We start from the raw sequence: 26,901 nt of genomic DNA on the forward strand, positions 1-26,901 counted from the left end.
GAATGAAGTCCCTGTGATTTGACTTGTGTTGGCAAAAACACTCATAATTTAGACAGAGCAATAATCCATGTACATGATGTATATGTGTATGTATCTTCTCTGGCTTCTAATACTGGTGTTGGCTTTCAATACTTGAAGGGTTAACTAAGAATTATGTAAGTGTTTGGCAAAACATCCTCAAAAGGAATGCATAGCATGAAAAAACTAATTAAGATAAGTGTTTTAGGTATACAAATACTTTGAAAATGAGTCAACTGCTCCTGTGGATGGTGCAAATATTTATTGAAAATTCCAACAGGTGACACGGGTGAAAGATTCGATTTGCATCATGATGAATAGGTCTTCATACATCTCTATCTATGTATACTGGGTGTACCCTTGTGGTTGGTCATATGTCTACATATGGAAAACTATACTGTGACACCAGTTACATTCATGGCATTGTCATTAACCCTGCCTAAATACCACAAAGAGCAATGGGGCTCCTTTTATCTTTTTCAACTACCTTACAGCTCATACATGTAGAATAACAAGATACTGTAGCCATACATGATACAGTGTAAGAGCTGTCAATGTCACCAACAATGGTATACACATGCACATTTAGTTTTGACTTTAACATGGCCATTCAATATCAAGTGGGGGGACATCCAGAACGTCAATATTGGTGCACTCAGCTGGTTGCAGTACCAACGCGAATAGCTAGATGGCTGCATGGTGCACTGCAAAACTTTAGATGTGAATCTACAACTAAACTTAAGTTGGGTTGAGAGTGCATCTTTTGGTCTTTTTGGGCGTATACATAACTTACCTATTAGTAAGTCCTGCAATATACAGTGTTAGGTACATGTATATGACTTTTTCTTGGGCTCCTTACATTTGCATTTCTTAAGTCTGTTGGCCATCTTAAGACTGATATCGATAACAACATATATCTGAACTCACACCACTGACACATGTAGTTAGAATTTTTCTTTCTTGTGATCTAGAGGCAAAAGAATAAGCATGCATATATAGATTCACTCTTGTAGCCAATATACAGATACATACATACAGCACACTATAGAGTGTCATGTGTTTATTAGTAAGGTATGTTACTAGGCTATAGCATCGTTTTGTATGTACAGAAAAGGCTGCACACCAGGCACTAGACTTCAGTGCAACGGTCAGCTACATATCAGGTACTTGTACTGGTCTTAGCAAAACACTTCGAACATGCAAGTGTTAGGTGAAGGGTGACTGAGAAATAGGTGGAAACATCCATTTGTTACTTTTGCATGGGGGTAGCTTTTTGTTTTGCAATGATATGTTAGTAATGTTACCAATATATGATTAAGAAAAATGGGAAAAGTTTGCTACATTTGTATGACATATACTTTCTTAATTTCCTTAATTTCCTTAATGATATACAATAATATGTTGATATGAATCTATAATCAGTGAAGAAGGCCTAACTCATCAGTGTGTCGTGATGAACTGTCAAATATGTTCAGTAACTCTGATGAGTATGATTTATCTAGTTCAGATCTCCTTGATGTCTTAAAACCTTAAAAAGTCCAGACCTGGCGGAATATGGTGCAATATCCTGCGTCATAGTGAATACATGTATATAATTTTTTTTCCCGAACAAAACTGTAAAACTGTTGAATGGAGGTGTAAGATGCTTGGCCGTAGATGTCGAAAGTTGCACACAGCCCAACGAAAACGCCTCCCTGTGGAATCAGGTAGAGGTGGAGGCCGACTTTTTGCCTTTCTTCAGCTTGAAGTCCTTGTACTTGTTCTGGATGGTCAGGGCAGCCTTTTCCGTTTCCGGGTCGTTGAGGTCAATGTCGATCTCTTCCTCCTCCTGATTGGTCGTCTCCTCCACGCTCTTGGATTTACGGGCCATCGCTGTGGCAAAAGAACGAATGCAAGATGTCATTTCAGGCCAGACGGAAACAAAATAACCCATGGAGGTAATGTGGTTGGCATTTCACTCATCAGATTAAGGTACATCAGATTCTCCAAATTGTATTTGGAAAATTCACTCAGTCTGATAGATCCTAGTATTACCACTCAGTGCGTATAAATGAATCTAAGTCAATGGCAGGTCATCTCAGTACACAGTTTATATGTTTATATATTCATTAGGACTTAAATGATGTAATCTGTATCTCTGAAATATCTTATCGGACCCTTACTTCTTCTCTCGTGACCTCAATGAAAAGCGGCCTGCATGCCAATTTGAGATTTATGAAAAGATAAAGGTTCAAACAAACAAACAACAGGACACTAGTTCTCTGCTCTAGAGTGTCAGTGGAAGCGCATACGCAGATGTAGAAGTAATTTTCAGGATTTCTGATGTGACAGTCTCATTCTCAGTCAACTTAAGGTGCGAAGCCGACATATTTTCTGGAGACCTCGGTTTACTCGGTTTATTCCTCAAAGCCTTTAGGATAACATTTTAGTGGAAGACAGACGTCAATGGAGTTCACGATAAGGCGAGATCAAAGACTTGGGCTTGTAGCTCCTCGCTCATGGCTGGATATTCATCAGCTTGGCTGACAAGCCGCTCTCAGGAAACCAATTTACAAGCAGTGCTTTCAGCATGCTTCTTACAGGCTTATTGGTTTGTTTACAACTAATTTTACCTCAGCTCTCGTTACGTCCAGAAATGACCCGTTGTGTGGATATCTATCAATTAGATACATTGACTTTTCTCAAAAAGCTTCGAAGTCTATAAATTCGTCTACAACAAAAACTACATGAACCTATCTTTGAACGATATGTCGTATTCTAGGGTACATTTGTATCTCTCACTCACTCACTCGCTCGCTCACTCACTCACTCACTCATCCTTGCCGCATATCAGTCCATTTGTATTTGCACAGCCATCATGTTATGCCTGCCACAATGCTTTTTCCTTTTCTAATAAATTCTGGATTTCGTGTTTATCACTTTCCTTTGGCATTGCATACTTGTTTTACGAGGCCAGATCATGGGTTTAATGGCGTCTCCACTGCCAAGGCTTACCAAAAGAAACGTTTACAGGCTCGTTAAATGTGTACAAAGAGCAGTAAGCTCTTCGAAGCCTGTAGCAAGATATAAGTGTTTGACATATAGAAGAAGTAATATCCATTCATGATGTATTGTCAACCACATTATGGAAAAGTAAGACGAAAATTATTTTTAAAAAACACGGTATGGTATGTAACTTATTGAGTAGAACGCATTGACAGTATCTTTATGCACCTCATATATAACTGTAAAAGTCACATTCAGAGGCAGTTAACTGTGATACGTAGAGACCATGATATTTTATGGGATCAGGGAATGTGAAATATTGAAATGGCGGAAATGGATAGGGAATGGGGTTTTCCCGAGGAAGAGTTAGGACATGTACGGGGATGGGCTACCGTAATTGTGTTCTGTACCGGAATCGTTCAGACGGAGTTCCACGGTGGAGTCGGGGTCCTCGGGACAGCTCCGTGCGTCCACACTCATGGACTTGTTAAACATGGCTGCAGATAAAACAGGACGGAGCACACAAAGATAGACTCTCTTTCCAAGGCCACAGGCGAGCCTTGGGACAGAGGTCCTGGGGAAACGCATTTTGTGGTGTGGACCGGTGCCCGCCATCTTACTGAATACTGTCCTTCAAAATCATTTAACGTCACGGAAAATACAAAGCATATCAAGACAACAGCTTCCTTAGATATATATCCAGTACAGAGGCAAGGCTGGAATTCCGTGGTATGGGGCATGCACTGATTCACAACATTTTACTCACAACGCAGAGACAGAGACATACATGGCTTTTTACAGATAATTAAAGACGACACAGTACCGGAAGATCAATGGGAATAACACACTGACACTGGACATGAGAATGGTGTTGTGCTAGGTACAGTCAAGTAGACTTTGACATTGTTCCGATAGACACAGAATGCGACAAGACAGTTACAAATGACACTGACAAGTGACATTGAACAAGGTCACAGTCAGCACTGCCACTGTAGACCTTTGGGGGTACAGTCAGTTGACATTAAACACAAGATAAGGGAAACCGGATACGTTAGAATGGATGAATAACACAGTGGGATGGGTAGCATTAACTTTGGCTACGACTTTCAAACACCTATATCGGTAATATAGACATGTTGTGATGGTTGATAATTGATTAATAACAACATGTTTGGTTTTAGCAAAGGTCTGTCCATGGTGCTGATATCTGAGGTGCTTTAACGATACGTTTTGCAATTTTTTTTTGGGGGGGGGATTAATCTATCAATCAAGCTCGTATTTATCTCTATAATAATTTACAACCAAAGTTTCAACTGTCAATGCAAAAGACAAGGAGCTTTAGACCATACGCATTAATAGCCATTGCTTATAGATAATCGAAACGGCTCAAAATGTCAGCTAACGGAGGGAGTGTATTGTAAATTGGTAATGGCGCGTGTGTGACCTTTAAAACATAGTCATCCCACTGTGGAACACAAATAAAGCATGAGAGGGAGCAGGTGCTGCTGCTTTATGAAATTCTCAGAAATTATATCGATCGTGCCGTTGTTGTTGTAGAGTAGAGAGAACGGGTTAAGGGCAATATTTCCAGCAATTACTCTATCCCTGCACACTGAGCTACCGTCTTTCTTTTAGCCGGAACTCGTTTCTAGCCGTTTTTATTGCTTGTCACTGCTGATATTAAAGAACTAAGGTAAAAACATGATAGATGTCTCATGGAAAGGGCGTTCATTTTCCAGCAGTCAGTCACAACCTATACGACTGTCTCCCTCTCGTATATCAAAGCAAACTGCTCTCGATAAATCGTTCATTCTACGTTGACAGATGAGGTCTTCTCAGAGCATCGTGATATGCCAGATATATCGTATCCAATGTTTCTGGATTGTCTTGGCGTGTTGGATTTGATGACTATTTGAGCTGTGAATCACCCAATGAAAAAGCGTTGCACCGCTAAAGTTTGACGTTTGTACTTTGTATCTTAAGCATAACAAATCCAGCAGTGCCCCAAAGGTTTTACCATTGATTGAAGGAAGTATCTTTAACATGTTGTGCACGGCAAGCGGTGGTCTGGTTGTACATCACGGCGTGTGTTCACATCTGCATTCATCCATCTCAGCCAATGGAGATGCACACCTGTGTTCCCCCATCATCTGTCTGATTGATGTACCGGTATTCAGCCAAAGCCGTCCTTTACAAACTGCGGGCCGTTAGAACATTTATCTCCGGCGCACTGACTGTGTGATATACCCCGCTACAGACAGGTCTTTTATCCCCGTCGACTAGAGGAAATTACTTCAGTACGATGGATGTGAAAGCACTGTTCTCAGGGACAATCTTGCTTAAAGGTCGCGGCATTTGGAAACCTTTCTGAAACGACCATTGTGGTGGAAAATGCATCTTTTAAAGTAGATTACGAAAGAGACGCAACTGTGATTTTGTAGTGCGGCAAATGATTAGAAAATATGGGCGCATGGTTGAAGGTGGTATTGCTGTGAAAAAACGGGATTGTATGAAAAATAATCATAGAAGCAAACTAGAATGGTGTTGCCAAGCTGTTTCTTTTGGGTTCACTTCCCATAAATCCGCCGTAAATTGCTATGGTTACCAGTATATCCGGCACATATTGTTTTTGATGCTGATCAATCTAGCGTTACATGAAAAAAGAAGTAGAATTGTAATAATCATACCGTGCAAAACACCCTCGCCCAACTCCTCTGCCATCATAACCAACTTTTTTCTACTTGTTACTTGCCGCTATTCTGTGTACAGTTTCAAGGTGATTATACAAAAATGCTGATGCGACTGATACTTTGACATGCATTTTCAGAGGCTGCCAAGAAACATCGTTAAGATCTTTCTCAGTGTTAAGATTACCCATGTCTTGACGTGTGCGGTAGGAGGCAATCTTATCGGGACTGTCGGGATCAGTATCTCTGGCACATCCCCCTGTATGTGTTCACAGTTAGATCAACACATATCAACTTAATGTACCGACGCATCAGCCCGGGATATAAAAGTTTTGCAGTTTTCAGTTGACAGAGCAACAGAATGTACTTCGTGGAGGAAATCAGTCCTATGTGGGAGTGTGGGAGTAAAGTACATGATCTACCATCAGAGCAAGCCTCCTTCATTGGCGTCTCTGGGGGTCTGTTTTTTTTTTTTTTTTTTTTTGGTTGGGGGATGGATTCGCGATTTTTAACTGGGAATACGCCGAACAGGGAAAATATGCCGGGAAAGGAAAATATGCCGGGGAAGGAATATATACCGGGAAATTTGTACAGGCCCCCATGGCCAGCACGCATGCAAGACTTCGGCGAGAACTGAGCCATATTAAAAAAAAAACTTGCTGGGGGCTCGTACAAGCTTCTCAGTATATATTCCTTTCCCGGCATTTTTCCTTTCCCGGCATATTTTCCTTTTCCGGCGTATTCCCGGTTAAACGGTTAAAAATCGCGGCCCCCAGAGACGCCGGTGAAGGAGGCCTATCGTGCCAGGCAGATCTATTCTGTCTTTACTGTTCTCCTGCGTCGGTCTTTATCGTCCCATGCCAGCATAGGCGTTGATCCTAAAATTGACGCTACTCTGATCTTGCATAGTGTGACTACACTCTTGACTATCGTTGTTGCCTCAGTTACATAAGTACAAGAAGTACTTGTCCATCATTGGTTACACTCAAAGCTCCATTTTGTATGTACTAGTTTAAAGTATCTAGTATCGTTGGATCTTTGCATTGCTTTCTGTACCTTATGCTGTACCGTACTCAATGTATCCACCTCTTCCGTAATCATGACACGACATTTTATGAACTACTTGTTTCACAATGATTGCATCTGTGATTTAGACGTTTCACGGATTTACATGTCAACATATTCGATAAAGAAATGATGATGTTCGTCCATTGTCGTCTTGAAGATAAAATGTTTTCTTGAAGGCAACCTTTAGAAGAGAAGAAGGAGCATTCGCCCTTAACGTCAGCCATTACCACGTTCTTACCATACACATCTTTATGGATACAATGTATGTCCATATTCGCCGCTATGGGAATATCATCGTTCGTCACTTCCAGAGATCTTGTATAGATAAATGTTGATGCCAGTTGTTCCGTGCATTAGAGACCCAGGATAGATCCGTCACGCAGAGAAACCCGACAGAACAAAGATCCCGCGCGGTAAGGTGAAGTACACCCGGTGTGCGGAATGTTTCCTGTGACCCGTGAGGTCACGTCTGATGGCCCTCAAGCGATGGAGCAAGAAAAAGTCATATCCAAGGGTGCCATTAAAGATGAGAGTTGGGTACTTTCACCTCGATTTCGTCATAAAACAAGTCGGGTATGTTTGTCCGTTATGGCCGTGGCCGTCTGTTACGTAGTTGCTCATATTTTACCTTAAGTAGAGCTTTCGCTTTATGTTCATACTGTGTATCCAAAGTCTAGATGGCATACATATCATGCCTTCTGAGTTGGCATACAAGCCCTCGAGGAAATCACGTCAAAGGATATTCAAGTGATTGATAGACGTGGATGTTTGGGCTAAATCTAACGTATGCACTCTTAGATACTTAGGTCTAAAAGTTGAAACTAGCGGTAAGGTGTGAGCATGCCGTATATCCTACACCCCACTTGATTACAACTTGATTGCTGAAGACGTGATGAACAACCAAAGGGCGAGCTAAACTTTCTGGTTCAAAGTCAAACAGGCCATGATTACTGATTTCCCATCAATCAACCGTTTGGCAATTTCCTCCTCCTTGTTCTCGCCGTACCTAATGGAGGATGTGATTTCTTTTCACGCCACTTGTCGGACCCCAAATTAAACTTTCATCAGGGGCCCTGTAGAATTGGAATGCACAGAGGGCGTGTGGCGTGTGCTGTGCCCCGGTGGAGAGCCACAGACGAACGAAATTACATGATTTAAAATGACCCACGTTCTGTCAGATCCAGGGGGAAGTGACCCACGGAAAACGTAATCTATATTCTATGAATTAGTTTCCGACGTGGGGCAGAAATTGTCACAAAAATAGGTTGGAGCCACAATAAGAGGTCAATGTGACATTCAGGATTTTATCCTGACCGTACGCGATGCAACTTTAGTGGCTAGTGCAGGGGTGGTTATACTTTGAGAAAAATTAAACAAAACATCACTTAAAAACATCATGACGGTTTAAGTTCAGAATGAGAGAGAACTGTAATCGGTTTCTTGCATGACGAAGTCAGCCACGATCCGTTATAGCAACGACAAAGCCCCAATGAACTTCTTGCCCCACGCTATTAGAAAAGATAGATCGGCCTGCTCCCCTGTTATCAAATAATGGACATGATGGATGATGTGTGGATGCCCTCTGCCCCCTTCCCTCTGACGGCGCCTAATTCTGTTCCCCATGGCGCTATGAGACGTTTTTCCCGTGTGGAGCTGTCACCTAAGATACAACCCTGGCAGATCTGCGAATACTGAGAAAGCAGTCCGATGCTACGTTGTATCCCCAAGAGATGCGTAGCTGTTACAAAGTTTATTCATTAAGGAAACTGACAGGTTACCGAAGCGTAGCAGGAGAGGTTTTATTAACTGATCGCAGAGAATCTTTTTACTTCGCTACTTGTGGATATACATGTGGTTGTTGTGATGAACTTGGCATTTATGGGGAAATGCATTTTCTTACTCTTACCTGGAATATTCTAACGTAAGTTTACATTAACATCCGAATTATGGATGACATCTGTGGGGCATTGATTTTTGTATATTCTAAGAAAATGTGGCCACATGTCACCCAATAGCATTCCTGGTCAATCACAATTTTATGCTTGTCAAAGGATCTGATCTAGAGGGTCAGGGGGCACATGGTCAGGGCATGGGGCCACTGCTCGCGCCCTTGTTCCCCTCTTTAAACAAGACTGTCAATAATGAAATTGTTGTTGTTGAAATGTCAACGATGGTCTCTTACATACTTACTAGAAATGAACATAAGATAAACCAAGCCGGGAAGGAATATAATGGACTTGATGTTCAGTCCTGTGTGCCTTGGCAGCATTTTTCCCTTGATTTTTTTTGTCACCGCCGTGCGTTAGTTTTGGTGTCTCCCGAGGATGTCATCCATAAAATTAAATCAGTGTGGCCAATGGCAAATTCCTGACTTTTACAGCCCGCAGAATATTTCAACTCTTAAGAACTGCTTTACCAGAACCAGAAATTGCCATACGCCTCACAAACTGTTGCTGTGTCTTGTAAGGAACATTCAAGATTCCATTACAAGCACTGCGGAGTCTCTAACGAGAAAGCCATACACCAGGGAAATTTGCACAGTATGCTGCGACCGCATCTTCGTCGTTAATCGTGACAGGTACAGTACTGATTGATTGTGAATAATTCATTTAGAAGCGAAGACTCTTCTTTATTGAGTCTTTACAAGGGGACATTGTTACAAGAGGCGTAAATCTTCAGTTAGGGCGCCATTACTTGTAAAACTGTTATCATCAAAATGCTTCACTTATTCTAAGGACGAAAACCTTTAAGGTTTACATGATTTCATTTTCAAGAGAAACTGGTACATATGTGTGGTATATGAGCAGGTCTGGAATTTCGAATTCGTCTTCTACACGCACATATACAGTAACGGTATTAAGAACGAGGCCCGGTACATTGGTTAACTATAATGATCAATTCTGTCCACCAGCGTTCTTATTCTCATAGGAAATTTCACACAATGAAACACATCAGAATTACCAATCGCGACGTGAATACGAGCGGAACGATTATGGATATACCTACACCTGGTGTATCATGTCTCTATGGACGCTTATCTCTACAATGTTGCAAAACACGTTCGCAATCAGCCAAGAATAGATAGTGTTTTGTAATGCAAGTATATACGTTTGAAAACAACAGTATGTGACCATTTTTAAATGTATTGAGTGTGCTCGTAATGTGACGTTGTAAAGCAAGTGGCTTACTGTCATATCTTTTAGGCATGAGAACTAGATCTAGAGGGCATTTTGTAAGGCAGAAGCACAAAATTATGCAGAGTTCAAAGAATGTTAAGCGCACACGTCAGCAGCATTACGACCAGGAGGAATTTAACACAGGGGAGCCCCCGGGCACGTACTGTGTAATATATAAGGGAATTTATACACAGAGGTTATATGTGCTGACGCGGAATATCTTCACTTGGAGTTCTCTCACAGAATGAGTTATTTTTCAATCTACAACAATGTTGTAAAGGTTTGGGTACAAGTATAGTTGGAGTAATCTAAATTCACTGGGAACAATTTAGAAATTAAACATGTATTGCAACGAATAGTAGATATAGATGTTAATCCCTCTAGCCGTCTGATATGTATTAGGATATATGGAAGCTACGCGTTTATAATGGGGTCCTTTGAGAAAAAGTCTTTTGTTATGTCTGAAGATTCGCCAAGGATTCTGGGGATGTTCTGTACTGTTCATCTTACGTCGATGGTCTCCAAGTATTTGCCATAGAGCAAATTGTACATAAATCGTCTGTTGAAGACGTCGTTACCTGAGATACTGTCTGAGAAATTGTGCGAACAGAACATACGTATATACAGGGTTACGTACTGATGGACTGGATTGTCCAGTAAATCGATGCTAACTCAGTTATGTATGTATGTATGTATAGCGCTGGTATAAAAGGTTTGGAGGAAGCAGGGGAGATGTTGTAAATAGATTTAGAGGAGAACGGAGGTTTCTAGCTATTTACAATTCTTAGCTCGGGTTCTGTTCCAAGGGGAACACCATTCAAATGGTGGTAGTGCAGCAGCATAGTCCTTTTAGATTGATGATAGCTATGGCCTACACTGCAGAATATTTCATTACGTGCGCGGAGATAGAACGGATATTGTTTGACACTGCTCAGCTGCGCTGTTGGTGAAATCAAATTATCTGGCGCGTATTCATCTGAAGACGGATGTGATGTTCAAGATGACCAATTTTGGTAGTTACACAATGAGTTCAAAATAAAATGTTCGCACAAAGGAAATATATGATAGTATGGGAAACAGGGACCGGGAATGGTGAGTCTAAAGAGTACACAAACACAGAGTACAAACACTACGGGGCACGCATTTGTCACAACAAACGGTAATATTCTAGTCTTACCATCTTGGGACTTGTCCATGGTGCTGGATTGCCAGTTGCTCAGGTCACCAGTTGTGCAGTTATCGGCGTTGACTACAGACGGTCAGCTACGTTGTCAATGGAGAACTCCTGCAGAAATAAATCGGTGTCTTTCAGTTTTGTATCTATACCTGCAACATCCAGATAGCTGTGTTTCTGCGTAATTGGGTCAAGAGCGTTTGTAATGACATCTTTGATGGGTGTGATCTAATTTTCGCAGAGGCGGATCGCACATAATGATATCAGTGCCTGGCTGATTGTGCGCTAAGCATAGCCTGATATACCAACACGGTTTGATGGAATGTTATCTCTTTTAAACACTTCAAATCACTTCAGAAGATCGAATCTTACAATCTAGCTATAAGATGCTGCGGTTATTTAGAATCTCTTGATTCCTTTCTGGTGATGGGCCAGTTCTCTACCAGAGTGATGTGCTTAGCCCCCTCTACTCCCTAGCTACGCGGGGTTATTTGGGAGTAAAACAAAACAAAACAAAACAAGACAAGACAAGACAACCCGACTGTGCCTTTCTTATCCCCCTTTTGTTCCTCTCTTCTCCTCTTGCTTGTTATGAGAAGGTACGAAGTCTCCTCCTTGTAAGCCTTTGATGGGAAATTCTTGACTAACGGATTATGCACTTAATCATGGATTAAGCTTGTCATCTCTTCATTACATAAAAACGCAGCAGTAATATATCCCGAACCCAGCAACGATACACCGTTGTCTGCAATGTAGACGATGATATGCGCGGCGTGCACAATTTGTCGAAATTTCCAGGTCCTAACCAGCAGATATCTTGAGCCTAGTAACCGTGACTGGTTACTGTCTGCACCACACGGCCGTTTCGATGTAAATGGCTTTACTGACCTTGAGTATTGTGCCGATTGTTGAGCCGGGATCGACCATTTTTCTGTGTGCACAAATCTTTATTATCTAATTTCGCCAGAGACTCGATTAATCATCATGAGTAGTTAACATACGATCCGCTTCCGACATCGCGAACGATGTGCTTTGTTTAGTTGTAACGTGTTATATGTGCAATAACTCACACACAAACAACTGCAGCATGGATATAGCAGGGGTGGATCCCGCGGAATTCTACTGACGTCATAAAGTGTGTTTTATATGGATTTGTGTCACGTTGCCATGGTAGCCGACAGGATTGACACATCATGTTATTCTAACATTTTATATATTGTTTCCCTGCCTCGTAAAAGTAATAAATATAAAAGTTCATTGACATAGCTTGCAAATACAATTTGAATTCACTGCATGTCCCACCATGTGTAATATATTACAACTCTTTGCACTATTGATGCAATAAATTAATGTATTATCTTGTCACGTTTTGATAATTTCACTCAGATTGTAGGGGCTTTTGCTTGAATAAGAAAGGGCCTCGTTTGATAGATATCTACAGGCTACAGCTGAATAGATTCATTTAAGATGTTGAGATTTTAAGATTTTGAGACACAGAAGAAACGAGAGGCAATGTCTAGCCTCCACCAGGACTTCCTACGGGGGTGCGGGGACCGTAGAATTCGAGAAATTCGCCAGGAGAATCGGTCCACGCTTAGGTTCATGATTCTCCTGCGCGGCCGGTCAACTCCGCTGATAGCAAAACTCCCCTGGCAAATTTTCTCTCTATAATACCCACCGTAGTCAGTCTGGTAGAGACTAGGCTATTTCCATGACTACTGCTGAAGCTCGTTCTAACACATGCTTATCAACTAGGCATCTATCCGCACCAACTCCTACTTTTCACAACACAACTTTCACTAAGTGGGCGGTCTATCTCATGGCAGATAGCCACATCACTCTAAGTAATACATGCTCTCTTGTCTCGTCTTTCCGTCTGGACAGATATGTCCCGTTCACATGGCAGTGTGTTAGGTTTCTGCATGCATCACAGCCAGCGACGACATTTATCGGCGACGATACGAAATCGCGGTAACAAGCTTAAGGTCGAATTAAGCTTACATCTGGTAGTTTAGCAAGGTTGAATTCAACAAATCCAGTTAAGTGATGCGAATAGAGAAATTAGTTTTGACGTGGAATAGATACTTGTTTTTTTTTTGCGGAAAGTATCCAGCAGTCACCATAAATAAGGACTTTAAGCCATGTTTACGAGTTAGAAGAATATGGTAGTCGTAAGCTGGCAAGGATTGTGATAGAAAAATCAATATGGTTTCCCTTCAAACTACAGGACGGAAGTTATTGGGAATCGTCGTAAAGCATACCCTCTCTAGTGCCAGTAGTCGGTGGCTAGTACCTAACTGCGAATCGTTAGTCCTAAGTCCTAAGATGTCGTATGTTGCTATGGGAACGGTCCTGTAGAACGTACCTAGGTGTGTTTTCTACATATTTTAAGAAACAAAATAAGTTACATGTTTTCAAATACAAAACACGTAGGTTGTCTGTTCCTTCATACAGGAGTGTACTCGTAATCCCATAAAATGCACAAACAGGAACTTCGACGGATAATTCTAATTGGCTCTATATCTTAACCATGGCAAGTAACGTTACGTCTGATATGATTTTGGGACTTTTCAACGCTCAGCTAATGAAGCCACAGGAGACTGAACCAGCCAGAAGGAAATAACACAAGCAGTGTTGCAGATCACTGCCTGAAGATGAAAACGTTACGGGAAATACTCCTGCTGCCCACATTGACCTCGTCCAAATTATCTGTGATTGCTACGATTACGGTAGGGATAGTTTCCATAGAAACGGATTATGTATAGCATTAGGCTGCCATTTAATAACCCTCTCATCTAAGCGTAGGGTCAATCTTGTGCAGGGACATTGAATACATTTGTCGAGCTAGACACAATATATTTGCCATCCCTTCTGACAGGAAAACTATTACCAAACCCATATGTCCCACAAACTTTCGATCGTCTTGGTCTTGTCTTTCTTAGTTATGGAGCAAATCGAGTCTGCTTTTCAACATGAATATATTAAAAAAAAACTTAAATGGTTTCGTCACAAACAGTAACAAAAACATAATAGGTTGTCATCAAAGCTGAGTTAGTTATCGATGTTAAAATCATTTCTGTTTTTCTGCCATGTCTGTATGATAGTTCTAATGTACACATCCCCAACGTTGTACCTTATTGTCAAATTGTAAGGCGTTATGGTGCAATGTTTGTTTACAAAAACCTCAATGACATATAGATGCAGCTTTATCAAACATTCATGAGATAAACGAGTTTCACAAATACATGCTAGCACTGACCTTAATCTGTGTCTCATAGCAACAACGAGAAACCAAAGGGAATACAAGATTTTTTATGGTATCTCACCACTGCGTCAGACTGAATAATAAGTATCTCTCTGTAATGTACCAGGGGATCTTGCTAACGTCACTGTCACAGTGTGGCTCCTGCAGGGAACCTTGAAAATGACTTCGCAAATTCTTTTTTCGTCGATTATCTGTAGTAAGCTAAGTTTGATTGTTCGCATGAGGGCGATTAGAGTGATTTGTATGCTGACGATGTTCCGTTGGTCTGAAGATTTGCAGCAACAACGTCAAGTCTGACACGATTACTGTAGCGGAGGAGGTTTTACAGCTGCGGAATGGACCTTAACGAACCAATTACCGTCGACCATAGTTTGAAAAATGAGGTCAAAGAAGACTCGCCCTACTTTCTACCCTCGTTGCGTTTAATTTTACGAGATGTGCACATATCAGAAGAACAATTCTGAAACTCTCAGTCGTCAGGAATAATAGTACATAAAGATTTCAGTCTATATTATCTGTTCAAGCGGTCGTGAGGCTTCGTTTGATCCGTAAAATCTCCAGAATCATCCATCCATCAAACATTGCGTTACTTGCGACAATATCTCAAAATCAGGAACTCAACCCTGTATCATGTAAGGAGGAAGCAAACATGATATATTGAAAGGTTTTGATACAAACGTCACTATTCGCTTGAGGCAAAAAAGATAATACAGGCAATGGCTAATACTACAGATGGATATATTCTGTGTGCACTATCTGTTTTCCGTGTTGTTCATAGAATGGATCTCGACAGCCAGTCGTCTGTGGGGGGCAATTTTCCATTCGATTCAGGAAATACGAAACGTATCAAACAAACGCGAAGTCTGACCTACATAATCCGGCCTGAATACTGTACAGCCGAATCAAGAGTTGACGGTGCATTGCCGTCTGAGAAAGATGTTAGATCTGGCCGAGGCGTTGGAGTCTGCAATTGGACGCCTATTCAAATTGGAGCGTCACGGTTTAGATGCAACGTCTTCCATCCAATTAGGAAGATGCCGTATTTACAACCAACATGACTTGTACATGTGTCAATAACTATACCTATATTGACGCGCATCTTTAATAATATTCTAGTCGGGAAAGTCTCGAAGTACTCTGCGCTCGCAGTACAAAGTTGTTGGTGACTTTTGAAATTTAACTGAGTCTTTCAGCAATTTGCAAATTATGCAATTACTGTTTGCAAATTATGTAATTGGCCACTCGACTACCTTGTTCGTTTCCGATATAATATTCCTGTATTATCTGTTCCAACAGGGCGCCTTATTCATAGTGAACGTGTGTATTTTGTAGTTTCTCTCTTCAGCACATTGCTTATCTCTGTTCGCCAGCCGTGGTGATCCCGACGATCTATACTGGTACGCGCTGACAGGTCATCTGTGCGCACCAGTGGAGTTGAACTGTGCAGCTTTTGGGCGCAAATTGCTCTGACATTCTGTAATGTTGAGGATAACTGTACCTGAAGGGTAGTGAGACCCGTATACTTCACTGGCAGACTGTATTACTATCTGCGTATGTGTACGGGTATTTGACATGAGAGTTCGGGTCCATCTTTGTGACGGATGAGTGGTAAGGATGCATGGAGCAGTTTTGAAACATCAGTTGTATAAATTATCATTTGCCACTGTTCGGTAATGGTATGCTTGCTTGTTTTTCTGAAAGCCTCCTATCTGATAGCCCCCCCCCCCTTACTTAACTACGATTCTTCCGAGTCCGCCAAGATAGTTTATCTCAAAACACAACTAGCGTGAAAGAACTAAATACCATTGAATACATGGTGTGTCAGATATCCTAACGAATCAACGCCAACGTTTTCACCATGCAAGTCCAACAAATGATTGGACCCGTCTTTGTTGCCTCACCTGTCCCGTAAGATTTACCGCTTGCACATCGATGCCACGTTTGCCGCTTTTGGCATCTTAAAAGATGACAGATCTAATGGTCCCCCAACATATGTGAAACGACACTTTAGAGAGTAACGATGCCTTCACGGCTCTTGAATGTCAAAGAGATACGGAAACTGTCGTTTTCTATCGTGCTTCAAATGTACGGTGCTTACTCGTATTACTGCTTCACCGCACAGACAAGAATGGCGGCAAAATTGCACCTCCAAAGGTGCAGTGGGTAGATTAAAGTGGAAATGCAACTAGTCTGTCTTTGTCATGTCAAATACGGGTTCACACCCACTATGTTTGACGATACTATAAACGATTGCAAAAATAGTTGTAACTCGTCAGAAGTTGTTATCAGGGATCCATGCAGGGGAGGGGGGGGGGTTATGTGAAGAGAAGACAACATATAAGATGCTGGCCGGATATAGCGATATGTCGATCGTGACACATTCTATCTTTCAATAGATACAAGCAAAAATAAATCTGTTTCGCGAGGAAATGTGCGAATATTGAATAGTAAAGAAAGTAGGAAAACATTTGCTGCAGTTCTCATTATTTTACCTCTAGCAAACTTTAAAGAAACATGTCTTTGAGTCACTTTTATGATCAAATGTCCTGGGCTTAAGCTTGTGATGTATGCTGCAATAATGGGGATAAATGCATCACAGGTCTATTTGAAGATATAGGGTAATGGCAGTGGGAGTTACAGTGACAATCCAGACGATTGCCTAGGAGGCGTTTGGAAATTTTATCACGTATGCGATGAATGAGAAGAAACCTGAATCGCTATGATTTTGTTTCTGTAGACCGGATAAGTTACCCCTCTACTTAAGCGCATGAAACCAAATAACAGTTTGGGATTGGAACTTACATGTGTCTGTAATTGGACCGAATTTAAAGGAAAGTTAGAAAGACCGATGAGGCGCTTTACGATCGATGCACGACAATCGGATGGGACTCTGGTCTGACGGTTGACGCATGCTTCACCCCACCAGAGGTGTTTCCTGTACCAGCAGATCAATACCAATCCATCAGGACGGCATCACAGAGCAAGTGGGTCACCAATTTGTCCCCACTTAGATGATGTTTGCCCGACAAAACTGCGGAGAGAGCTCTTAGCACACACACCATTAGCGTCATGAGTGTGGACATCAGCGACCTCGTTCTGCCTGTGGAACTTATCGTACTTCCTGCGTGATATAAGAAACTGGGGCCCATATTTGTTTCTCTTATATAATAAGTGTGGCCATAAATAACTCACCAACTCTTTACGTAACGAGGTGACCGATGGAAACACCGAATTTAGTGGGAAAATAGGATTCTTTGTACTTAACTCAACTTTCTGAAACCTTCCTCGGGGCGTCAGTTCTGTACAAGGACCTTTTTATTTCAGCGACTTACCGAAACGATGAAACTATTCACGGACTGAGTTGGATGTTTTCTATACATTTTCATCAGGAAATATCAGTCTAACAGAGCTGTGTATATATTATGAAATAACAAGGTTCCTTGTACAGAACCGACGCCCTGAGGAAGGTGACAGAAGGTTGAGTAAGACACATTGTATATGTATAGTATACATATACAATAGAGAGAGAGAGAGAGAGAGAGAGAGAGAAATGCTTGGTATCATAAATGGAGCTATGTTGTACATCGTTCATAATGATTTACACCGGGTCACCGACCCGGACTCACCCGGAGTAGAGAATGACGTCGGTGGCTTCAGTCCTGATTTATGTCATTGTGCAGTTGTGATGTCATTATCAGTACATGGGACACTTAGCGTGAGCTGAATTAGAACAAAAATATCAAAAGGAAGCAGGTAAATACAGTTCTTTTTAAGTAATGAATTTGATAAATTCTACCATGATAGATGAGTTTCACTTTCAGGCATGTGACTTGTGAGAAGTTCTTATCAGTGTATACGTAACTCGGTAGAGAAAGTCACAGTGTTCCTTCTCGCATTATTGGTCCCCATGTCACAATCTGTCGAGCTCAGCGACACCATGCAAGACGATAACAGAACTATCAGGGCATAATTCTCAATTCCTGCTGTTGGAAAATTGATGGCGGTGCCACGAGAAGGCCCGTTATCACTGAGATGTGTCACTGATGCGGAGATATTTCATTTGAAGCAGACGACCTGTGTATAGAAGGTGTTCGCGGCATCATCATGTCGCAACGTTCGGGTGATTTAAGATACGGATGTGTGAAGCAGTGTAGCCCGTGTTTCATCACTTCTAGTCATTTATCGATCTCGAAGTATCCTCAAGAGTGCTGCAGTATCGAAGAACGATTGATGGAGGAGAAAGAACCAATCAGATGTAGTCAGCGCGAAGATGAAGCCGTAAGGTGGCGACAGCGCGGGGTCCGACTACACCTGGCGGGAGTTAACACACCAGAGCCGGGCCTAATGAAATATCCACCGCCCCTCAAGGCAGGACAGTGCGGCTTGCGACTCGCTCGCAATCAGAATTATTTATAGAGCAGGTACTTCAAAGGTGCAAAAAGGTGTAAATTATACATCAAAGACATACTGTACGGCGTGTACTCCTGAGATGTCTATCACTATCAGCGTCGGGATTGCCATAGACATAGTGGTTCGAGAACCAGATTACGTGTTTTTTTTACCCTCAGGCCACATCAATTTTATTTGTTGTTTCTCGGATTTCCCGACCCTACTTTTTTCCGATTTGAAAAAAAAACCAACTTTTCAAATTGATGGCCACACCTCGTGTTGATAAAATTTCACTTTCTCAAATTAACTATGGGCCTCAAATTCCAGTAGATGTACGTGCCTATTTTGGATAGTACATTTACTATTTTTCTTCAAACTTTACATTTTGCTACCAGGGACCCCCTAAATGTTCAAATGCTGTTATTTCTGTTGTGTAATTTGTGTATCATTACAGTATACGTAATGGCAAACACGTCCTGCTTTAGTCAAATACAATTCATTGGCAGAGCAGTGTTCATACACTAGACAAGAGCTAATGTATATCTGGCAAACTCAAACAGCAAATTACAATGAAAAAGGCAATTGTCAGAAAAGGTTCAATATAGTTGAAACGCCCTGTCCGTTTCCCACAGAAGTGAATTTCTGTTGGCATCAACTCCGAAGGCAAACTTTAAATCTGTGATGCAACAACATAAATGATAAAACAAACTAATAACACTGCTATGACTTATTTGCAGCCATCGCTTCCAAGAACTCGTCATGGTATACAGTTTTCATGAGTTTGAAATGAAAATGTATTATTTTACGGGTGATGATTGTTACGATGTGCACCCCACCCACTATATACGTGAGCTCAACTGCGGGGAGCCCCAGATATCTGCCGACGGGCGGTCGTCTCGGAGGAAACATCTCATCATATGTATTATTCCCGCAGGGCTCGGAATGCGCCGCATGTTTTATCTAGCGATGAAATATGGAGAAGGCCATATCTCAGTTTTTCAGGCTGGAAACTTCGCGCATAGATTGGAACTTAAGCCTGTGTGATAGTCCTCGGGGGACAGCGTTGGAAGAACATGATTACAATAGAGCGTGAACCGTGGAACACATTCCCGCGTCTTGTGTCGCAGTAAGGTCACGGGAGAGATTGTTTGAGAACAAAGACGTTAAGAATATCAAACAGCATTAACAAGCTTCCCTGTCTAACTTCTTTGGCGTCTATAAAATGGTAACTGTTTAGAAGCAAAAAAATTGACAATTCCTTATACAATCAACGTTTTCTTCGGGTGGATACAAAATTTAGATTTGTATAACATCATCACTACAATAGAACAATAGAAGTATTTGGATAAAGACCTGTTTAGCTTTATGTTTTGCCGGGGGACCCATGGAAAAAAGACAAAACTTTGATGATATGCCTACATATACTATGAACTTTTTTTCTTATTGATTTTGGAACTTACCACTCACAATGATATGCAGTTCTTATGGCCAGTAGAAAAATAATGGCAAAGAATTGAGTAACTTAGAGATACGACCTATTAAATGCAAAGATACTTTACTAGCAAAATCCTGGAACACTTGGTGAAATTATCTGCTAAAACATGATGAAATGTCACAAGGTTTGTCTCAACATAAGATTTGATTTCTGTACAGAAGAAAACGATGAACTCTGGTACAGACAAGTCGTCGCTAGGCGGATCTTCCTCACATAGAGAAGAGATTAGTTTGAGATTAGCAATGTTGGTAATTCTGCAAAAGAAATGAACTCGAATTCCACGGCCTCAAGCCTTTGCAAAGTAATTTGGAAATGCAATAACGCGTAAAGAATTCTCTCACGTCAGCAAACGCTAAATTAATTTATTTTCTCCCGTTTCTAATTCACATGTGTTGCAAAAGGCCTTCTTCAGAAAGCAATTGTACAATTTCCTCATTAATTATTCAAATGAAAACCCTACCAAAAGAGCAAATATCATCAACATCCATACACTACCGCCCGAGTTATTCGTCCCAAGACAGATACCCGCACCTGAAAACATAACTATCTTGTGCAGGTAATTGTTCAGGATACCCCTAGGTTTGAAACTGTGCACTGAGTTGGAGTCACGACTCACGATTCTGTTCGACCCCTGGTGCGACTGGGAAGGAGCCAAGGAAATTGTCTAAAATGGACTATTTGATCCGTGCAGAGGCATATAGTTATGTTGGATCGCTGGGGCAAGTACAAAACGCTATTGGCAAAATGAATAGTTCTATTGGAAAATGGATGTTGAAAGGCAGCTTCGGGCACGGCTTTGTACAAGCTGGTCGGTGGGCTTTGTATGAATAGTTTATACCGCGGGTTTGCAACCGCAATTTGCATTTACAATGTATTGTATAGGACATAAAACCGCTGTACAAGTTGCCGTATAGTGGAATACAAGGGAAATATTCATACTTTAATCATGTTTGTCATCTGTCAGAGTAGGTTACAAATCTTAAAAGGAAAAATCAGCGACTTAACGATCTTGACAACAAGGAAATATTCAATGTATCTTTTCGACACGTAAAAACAGTGAAATTCGGGCTGAAAAAAATCAATACTTAGACAGAAGAAAAAGAACAACGACACATTTAGCTGATTTAGAACTGTAGCAGTTGTGTTTATAGCTGGAACACACGGTCGGCAAGACCATCGCTCATCTAATGAGAAATAGGTCCTAATTACCCCCACCTTGCTTTCCCGTCCCATGTCGGGTCGATATTCGGGCTGGTAATGTCTTAGGGGGGATTACGACAGTGGGTGATGATATGGGAGGGATTACGACAGCTGGTAAATACTTGCGGCATTATGTCGATAAATGAAAGCAACAGGCAAACCTACTGTTGCGCTGACGGCGTCAGACCAATTTGAAATGCTCACCTTTCTGTTAGCCCTGATTTAGGTAAAGTGAGATGGAGTTGGTCTTAACTTTAGAGCGTTATTGTGTAGTTATCTCTGACTCAAACCGTTCCGGAGTAATATTCAGTGACGTCTCGAATACGTTTCGGGGTAATGATTGATGGTTCAATCTTAATGTCAGCGGGAACTGGAAAATTGTTCCTCCTTACAGCTTATTTATAGCGCCTCTGTGTCTTAAGGAATATGTCTCTATCTCACGTACTGCTTAGCAAGAATATTAAGTTTAGCCGAATCACTAGTTAAAGCAGCCTTCTTTGTTGGCAATGTGGTTGACTATTCAGAAAGCCCAATTCTGTTCAGGTTTTAAAAGTTCCTAAGTCACATGTTTATAAAGAGGTCGTTGTGGCAGGAAAACGCTTCTTGACGATATTTGATCTCAACTTCGCATGAACCTCCAATTGAAATTGTGCCAACGTCTGATCCACAAGACTCTAGTGGGTGGGAACTTGGCACAATGTCAATGCATGTTTTGGGGTTACATAACAAGAAAATAATGATCGATCTTGGAAAAGTACCAAGCCGTCTTATACAATTTTAATCGATATCAAGTGGTATTTTCTTTCAGGACAGTCCACACCCGGGCTTACAAGAAATTCAAACGCGTCCCACTGGAGTTGGGGGAGGGGTTTTCCTTCAAGACACTCCGTCGGGATTTCGCCGATGTTGAGTCGTATGAAATGGCTTGAAAGGCTGGAGAGCCCTTACACGGCCATCTCGGTCGTCTTATTGCTCTTACGATAAACATGAAAGCGTCCAAAGTACCCTCGTGGGTGTCGTACATGCGCTCATGAGTGATTACTGGCTTAGGTGGACGCCAGCCACTGTACAACATGATCGGCTTGTTAATTGAGAGGGATGGACCGTGCTATAACGTGAGATGAGATGGAGATAATCACTGTAACGTGGTCATTAATGATACATGGCTTGCAGAGAGTGTGATCAGCATTTTGGACGAATGCCTTCAAAGTAAGTCTACAATAGCGAAAGAGAACGTTGCGAATGATTGAAATGTGCAATAGCCGGACAGTCTCAGAATATGCCTAGCCTGAGTACCATCTTCCGTAGTGACCGCTGGCTCAATCCTTTCGCTTGCTCCGTGGTTAGCAAGCTGCCCCGTGCTTAACAAGCGAAAGGATTGAGCCAGCGGTCACTACGGAGGATGGTATTCAAGCTAAGAATATGCAGATTCATATTGAGAAATTATACATCCTCTGAATTGAGTTACCATCCGTCCGTCAAGTCATATTGAGAATTAGCATTCTGCCATTAACTCGAGACATTTGCGACCGTATGTATTTCTTGTACGTGAGTGTTTGTTCTCAATGGTATAATGTCAGCACTGCCCATTTATTTTACAGCCCCTAAAGCCCTTTACGAACCATCCCTACCCAGCATTGTAACAAGACAATCGCACCACTTACAGCTAATGGCCTGTTTGATCCTGCGCGACACAGATGGTCCCAACGTGAGCGGAAACACAACCACTTTACCGGTTGGCTGTGCATGCAGATACAAGTGAAGATGTCATAAGCCAGGTCCGAGCTAGCAGGCGTCCCTGTCTCTAGAGCGAATAGGCTCTGCATACGAATGGAATAAGAGGAGCTTCGGGGAAAGCTCAGAGGATTACGATAAACCACATCCCATTTTGTTAGTTGTCACTAGCACTCTGGCCTTTTTGTCTCGTGAAATTGAAGGATTTGGTTTTATGGCAGTACTACAGTAAAAGGAACTGGACATGGAAGGCTTCAGGTTTCACCAGATTGCGAATGTTTCAGCATTAGCATGTTCATAATCTATACGTACTTCATAGTCACGCCATGGGGCTGAAGGTGCGCTCCCATCGCACGTGTGTCAAGCTTGCGTCACTGCGGGGTTCGATCACTGCGTCACTGTTTTGTCATTTTCTCCGATTTTTTATAATCTAGATATTGCGTAATACGTAAAAGTATGACTTGGAAGACGACAAAATACACAATAAGAAAGAAAATTCGTTCTCTGAAATTCGTTGAGTATCTTCAAACCCCACAGTGACGCAAGCTTGACACATGTGCGGTGGGAGCGCACCTTAAGGCCATGTGCAATTTGTATTGGCAGGAAATCTTTCTAATTAGTTTATAGGTGATTAAAGAACGACATGGTTACGTACAGTCTATGTATCAAAAGAAGCTATATACCCCAGAGAGTATAAGTATAATTTCGTCATTAATCAATTATTTGGGATCCTCTCGGTAGAATATTCCTTTCGTCAGAGCGGCACTATCCGTCAACGCTTTTACGATGCGTGGGCGAGATCCATATTTAGGGGTATTGACATGGGACATCAGGGCTCGAAATACTTTTTTTCTGTATACCTGCACTGGTGCAGGTAACATTGAAAATTACCTGCACCAGACAAATTTTCTCTGCACCTTCTGAATTTAGGAAGTATGGATCATACTTAAAAAGTCTAAAATTGTTCAGGAACCATTGCTATTCTATTTCTTTATACTTTATAGGTGGTAACATTCAATGCAGCTAATAACAATCCACATATACCTTTATGTATAAAACCCACTACATGGACTAGTGCAGGTTAGGTGCAGGTAGACACCACAAATACCTGCACAGCTCCAATTTTACCTACACTAACATATGCAGGTGGTATTTCGAGCCCTGAACATTAATGTAGCCAATCAGCGCACAAGGTTTGGTGATCACACCATTTGATGGGGTTCGAAAATGTCAAGACAAATATATGGCCCGTAGGCGGTTGATATATTTACTGATCACTCGGTGTGTAACGTTACATATCATAGCGCGTAAACAAACCAAGCGTGAATGTGCTGCACACTTACCAAATGTCAAGTACAAGACTATTACTACATTAACATCGTCTTCACCAAGCTTCAACGAAGTAGTTATTGGCCATCTGACTCGAGATCTTTGTTGATGCATTTGAATGGGATCATCGAACAGAGCATGTTTCCAAAAGATCCGTTACAACTTGTTCAACATCTAAAAGATACAGATGAATATACCACAACTTGATACTTCTAGCAGATTCCACTGTTCTTAGAACTATCTGATGCGTGTATGCGATTGAACTCCTGCAGCATCCCTAATGAATGGTAATCCTAACAACAGATCTCCGCTACACAAAGTGTGGGCGACTGTGCCCTTCAGGAGTTGGACTGTACGGCCACACGAGGCCTTCACCCTTTATAATACGACCAGAGGCAGTCATCTTCCATAACGAAGGATGCCGAGATTACAGGTCTGGCCCAGGAGATACAAAACCGATCAATGTAAATATGAGATTGGCTAATGGTCCGCGGAGATTTCCCTGCCCCGGCAACCACCAAGGTTCTTTCGAACAGATCGATATATTGGCAATCAGAGCTGCTGACAGCGTCCATATTAAACCTGAGGATATCACAAATATTACACCGGGACAACCACTACTATCCCGTCTGTTCTCGGGAGGGTAGGGCACGTATGTTAAGATATTTTTACAGATGCCAAAAAAATTGGGGGAGGAAATTGAATAGATGTGAGCAAATGGATGAATAATTTAAGACCAACACACTAACATGTTGCTAGATAAGCAAGATTAAATGACACCCAGCCGTCAGTACATTACGGATAGGATCTTATTTCCGCACCCTGTAGCTGCATGGTGTTGATAATGAGAAGATAGTCGGGGCAAGGTTTGATATGTTTAATGACGACAGAATAAGTAGTGTAATAAGGGGATAACGCCATTAAATCGATCACTGATGAAGGAAACATAGAGAAATGAGTGATCACCAAGTGTAGGGACTGCTTTTCAAAAAATCAAGACACTTTAAAAATAGTTAAAGCTTCTCTTAAAACTTCATGCTGGAAAAAGCTCATGGTAGATGCTTTTAGAAATAGATAAAAACACTAGTTCATATAGAATCCTAGATGGACCATCTTATTTTACACAAGGAAGTCCTTAACTGCTGGTGATACCAACAACAAAATGAACTACCATTGATACGGTAACACAGTTTCGCAACACCTTGATAGAAACTGATGTGTGATGCATAGTAATAAGAGACGGTAGGGACGCGTCCAAAAAAAAAAAAAGACTCCATTTTTCACCTCTTCTATTTGCGTCAATGGTTTGCATGGCGCCGGAAAGTAGACGTTTGTAGTAGTAATCCGACGTTCACTGCTCACCCGAAAGACGTACGTTGTCAATTCTCGAGAATCGCTGTCCAATTCCACCCGCTCTCACGGTGAGTTCGGCTCATCCCTTAACTACCTGGGCTTAAATGGCAACGACGGCAGTTTCACTGAATGCCTTCCGACACGCGAAATAAATCGTGCGCCCCGGAAACCCTTCCACAAGGAAGATAAGACGGCAGTTTTGTGTGCGCAAATAATAGCATGTTTTAAAAGGTAGATCTAAACTGCCTCAACATTTCAATCGGTTCTCACGAAGTACTGTTGCTGTGAGGACACTCGTATAGAATTAGATGCTTAGGTTTTAAGGCTGAGGAATGTACAATTTTCTTCGGTTAACGTTCGTCTGGCAGCGGGTCCATTTCTTTGAACTGTTTGCTTGCACACAAAGTTTGGAGGATCTGAGGTTTGCTTGAAGTGTGCTCATTTTCTCAGTGTTTCCTGAAACTCGAGGAAAGGGGTTTACAGCTTTGACGAAGTGGCGTTCCCTAGACATCAATTAACGCAGCGAATAAAACAACAGGGAGGTAGTGCAAGATGAAACGGCATGGTAAGTGGTTGCCCCAGGAAAAATGATATCAGTGTTAAAGATAAAGAGGGTTCTAATCAAATTTTGGTGCACTCATTTGATCTATGTTCAGACAGCCTCTGTCGACAATTTTACATCTAGATTCTTATACTTCCTTTTCCTGAAAACGAAGAAACCCTGGCCGCAATTGTCTTGTCGGTCCGCCCATAGTTTGACTCGGTGACAGGGAAGGAGCGGACCACGGCCGAAGACTACGTCTGCAAATCCGTACCAATCCAGCAACCTTGACAGACATGACCCAAGCAACAGTTCTTGTAAAATTCCAATCGGAAAGTATTAAGACAGACGTAAGCCGTACTGACCTTGGTGAGCCTTGAGCCGGTGCGATCCCGCCTGTACCACCTGTTAGACAGAGGCTGTCGTCTGTGGCTGCGGCCCTGGAACCGTTCCACCGCCGGAGCTGTGACGTCACGGCCACCCCGCC

General features: G+C 41.8%; 1 protein-coding gene across 3 annotated transcripts; it reads right to left on the reverse strand.

The window, feature by feature from the left end:
• Positions 1-261: 261 nt before the first annotated feature.
• On the reverse strand, positions 262-26,901 carry LOC118421636 (Purkinje cell protein 4-like protein 1). Of its 3 annotated transcripts, none has more exons than XM_035829043.1 (4): positions 26,780-26,901; positions 11,112-11,219; positions 3,414-3,500; positions 262-1,890 (listed from the first exon to the last, which is right to left on the reverse strand). In XM_035829043.1, exons 2-4 carry the CDS (start codon positions 11,128-11,130, stop codon positions 1,721-1,723), a joined length of 276 nt encoding a protein of 91 aa, XP_035684936.1. In that variant the 5' UTR covers positions 11,131-11,219; positions 26,780-26,901; the 3' UTR covers positions 262-1,720. The 3 variants fall into 3 exon arrangements, with proteins under 3 accessions (XP_035684936.1, XP_035684934.1, XP_035684935.1); XM_035829041.1 differs by having other exon boundaries at positions 3,396-3,500; XM_035829042.1 differs by lacking the exon at positions 26,780-26,901 and adding an exon at positions 11,848-11,970 and having other exon boundaries at positions 3,396-3,500.

The sequence above is a fragment of the Branchiostoma floridae genome, chromosome 8 (genome assembly GCF_000003815.2).
Source record: "Branchiostoma floridae strain S238N-H82 chromosome 8, Bfl_VNyyK, whole genome shotgun sequence".
NCBI classification, from domain to species: domain Eukaryota; kingdom Metazoa; phylum Chordata; class Leptocardii; order Amphioxiformes; family Branchiostomatidae; genus Branchiostoma; species Branchiostoma floridae.

Bases quoted from the DNA above. Each gene is read 5' to 3' on its own strand.
- LOC118421636 (XM_035829041.1), bottom strand. The intron at 1,891-3,395 runs GTAGCCCATCCC...CTTTTGCCACAG, and splicing joins CGGTACAGAACACAATTACG to CGATGGCCCGTAAATCCAAG.